General features: G+C 48.2%; 1 protein-coding gene across 1 annotated transcript; it reads left to right on the top strand.

The window, feature by feature from the left end:
- Positions 1-368: 368 nt before the first annotated feature.
- Positions 369-1,172, top strand: LOC135820259 (coiled-coil domain-containing protein 8-like). Its single transcript, XM_065333575.1, has one exon. The coding sequence runs from the start codon at positions 369-371 to the stop codon at positions 1,170-1,172; it is 804 nt and encodes a 267-aa protein (XP_065189647.1).
- The last annotated feature ends 648 nt before the right edge of the window (positions 1,173-1,820 follow it).

Here is a 1,820-nt window from a genome sequence, read left to right as displayed (position 1 = left end):
TGTCAGAGAGGGATATGGCTATGTGTCAAGAGGACCAATCATACTGCGTCATGCCATGGCATGGGTATGCGTTTGAGTTTGCTGCATTAGGCCCTGCACCAGTTTCCTGAACGACCCACGCAGACTCACACAGCGACTCGGCTAATGCAAACAAATCATGAAACGTGAAGCTGGAATAGAGACCGCTGCCAGCGATTCCGACGTTGATAATCTTGCTCTACGATATCCGAGTGCTGTAGCAGCTGTTCTCTATCGGACTTTGTACACACGGCAGCGAATAAAAGGCGGACGTATCCAAAGCTAAAGCTAACACCGTTGGTTTTGACTTATTTTACGTCTTGAACCAACACAAAGTTCTTCTCGCCAAGATGGGTATTGTCGTTGGTATTGCTGGTGATGTTGCGGCTGATGCTGTTGCTGACGCCGCTGCTGAAGCAGCAGCTGAGGCTGCAGGAGAGGCTGCAGCAGAAGCAGCAGGAGAAGCGGCTGCTGATGCAGCTGCAGAGGCAGCAGCAGAAGGAGCAGGTGATGCAGCAGCCGAAGCTGCTGGCGAAGCTGCGGGAGAAGCAGCAGCCGAGGGAGCGGTAGACGCTGCTTTAGATGAGGCAGCTGGCCAGGGAGCAAGTCAGATCGTCAGGAAGGTGATTAGGTCTGTTATTATTGTCACCATGATTGAGAAAGCTATCCGAACCACCATCACAATCGTTGAAGCTAACGATGCCAATGGTAGAATAAAGAAAATGCTCGAGCTGCTTCAGAAGGCTCTTAAAGACGCCAAAGACAACATGAAGACGTTGAATGACCAGATCCCCAAGGCCATCAAGGATGGAAAGTTGAAGGAGACAGTTAAGTTGCCTGACGGACTGGAGCTCAATGTAGGTACACTTTTCAGTGCTGAGATGAATTCCGAGGTCAGCAAGTTCCTGTCCGCTGTTCAAGGTCCCCTGTTGAATGTTAACGCAGTGGCCACGTCCAACAAGAAGGACATTGGAAAGATCGAGGATGCTGTCAAGAAGGCCAAGACCGCATTCCTGAAGGCCGCTGATCCTTTCCTGGCAACGGTGAATACCTGGGATGCCAAGGATGATGCCATCAAGAAGGAAGCTGGTGTTGATTTCCATGTAGCCCAGCTTACAGCCAACATCAAAGCCATCAGGGATCGCGATGCTTAATCCTCTGGCCGCAAACACAGAATTATCGCAACAACCTGCTATGAATCATGCACTAGGATTCCATTTAATGACCAGCTATAGAATTGTCTTTCGTTTATGCAGCTATAGAATTATCTCTTTTTTGTATTCCCTTGCAGAAGCCTCTGTTGACTAGTGAAGACTTTGGCATCTACTGCTGGAGAAGATTGAGTTTAGTATCTTTCATCCTCTGTAACACTATAACTACTTTGAAACTAGTTACTAACCAATCAATTGGTACAAGTGTGTTTTATGAGAACACAAACGTTCCAGTCTTGCAACGTAGGGGAAGGCTTAGCTAGCTGCCCAGGGGTACTGTTCATCCCAGAACATGTTCTGGTAGGAACATCATACACAGATAATTGGACCAGTTTTTGGTACGGATAATCGGGACAATCTATTTAGGTAAGATCAAACCCTTCAGTTCAGGCGACTTACAGGAGAGCCCTGTTGTATTCTGCGACTTGGTTCACGGGTGACCTCTCGTCTAGAAGCATCAACAAGGACAAAAGAAACGTGGAGACGTGAAACGGATCATGGTTCCGAGAGACCAACATTCCTGGACGCAGATTACTCTAAAAGAGTTGCCTGTTGCAAATCTGATTATGGGAGACTCATCCCCCCCCCCCC

Source organism: Sycon ciliatum, chromosome 6 (genome assembly GCF_964019385.1).
Source record: "Sycon ciliatum chromosome 6, ocSycCili1.1, whole genome shotgun sequence".
Taxonomy (NCBI): Eukaryota; Metazoa; Porifera; class Calcarea; order Leucosolenida; family Sycettidae; genus Sycon; species Sycon ciliatum.
The sequence above is the reverse complement of the archived record's forward strand: the minus strand, read 5'-3'. Positions and strand labels throughout refer to the sequence as shown.

Bases quoted from the DNA above. Each gene is read 5' to 3' on its own strand.
- LOC135820259 (XM_065333575.1), top strand. From the start codon at position 369: ATGGGTATTGTCGTTGGTATTGCTGGTGATGTTGCGGCTGATGCTGTT.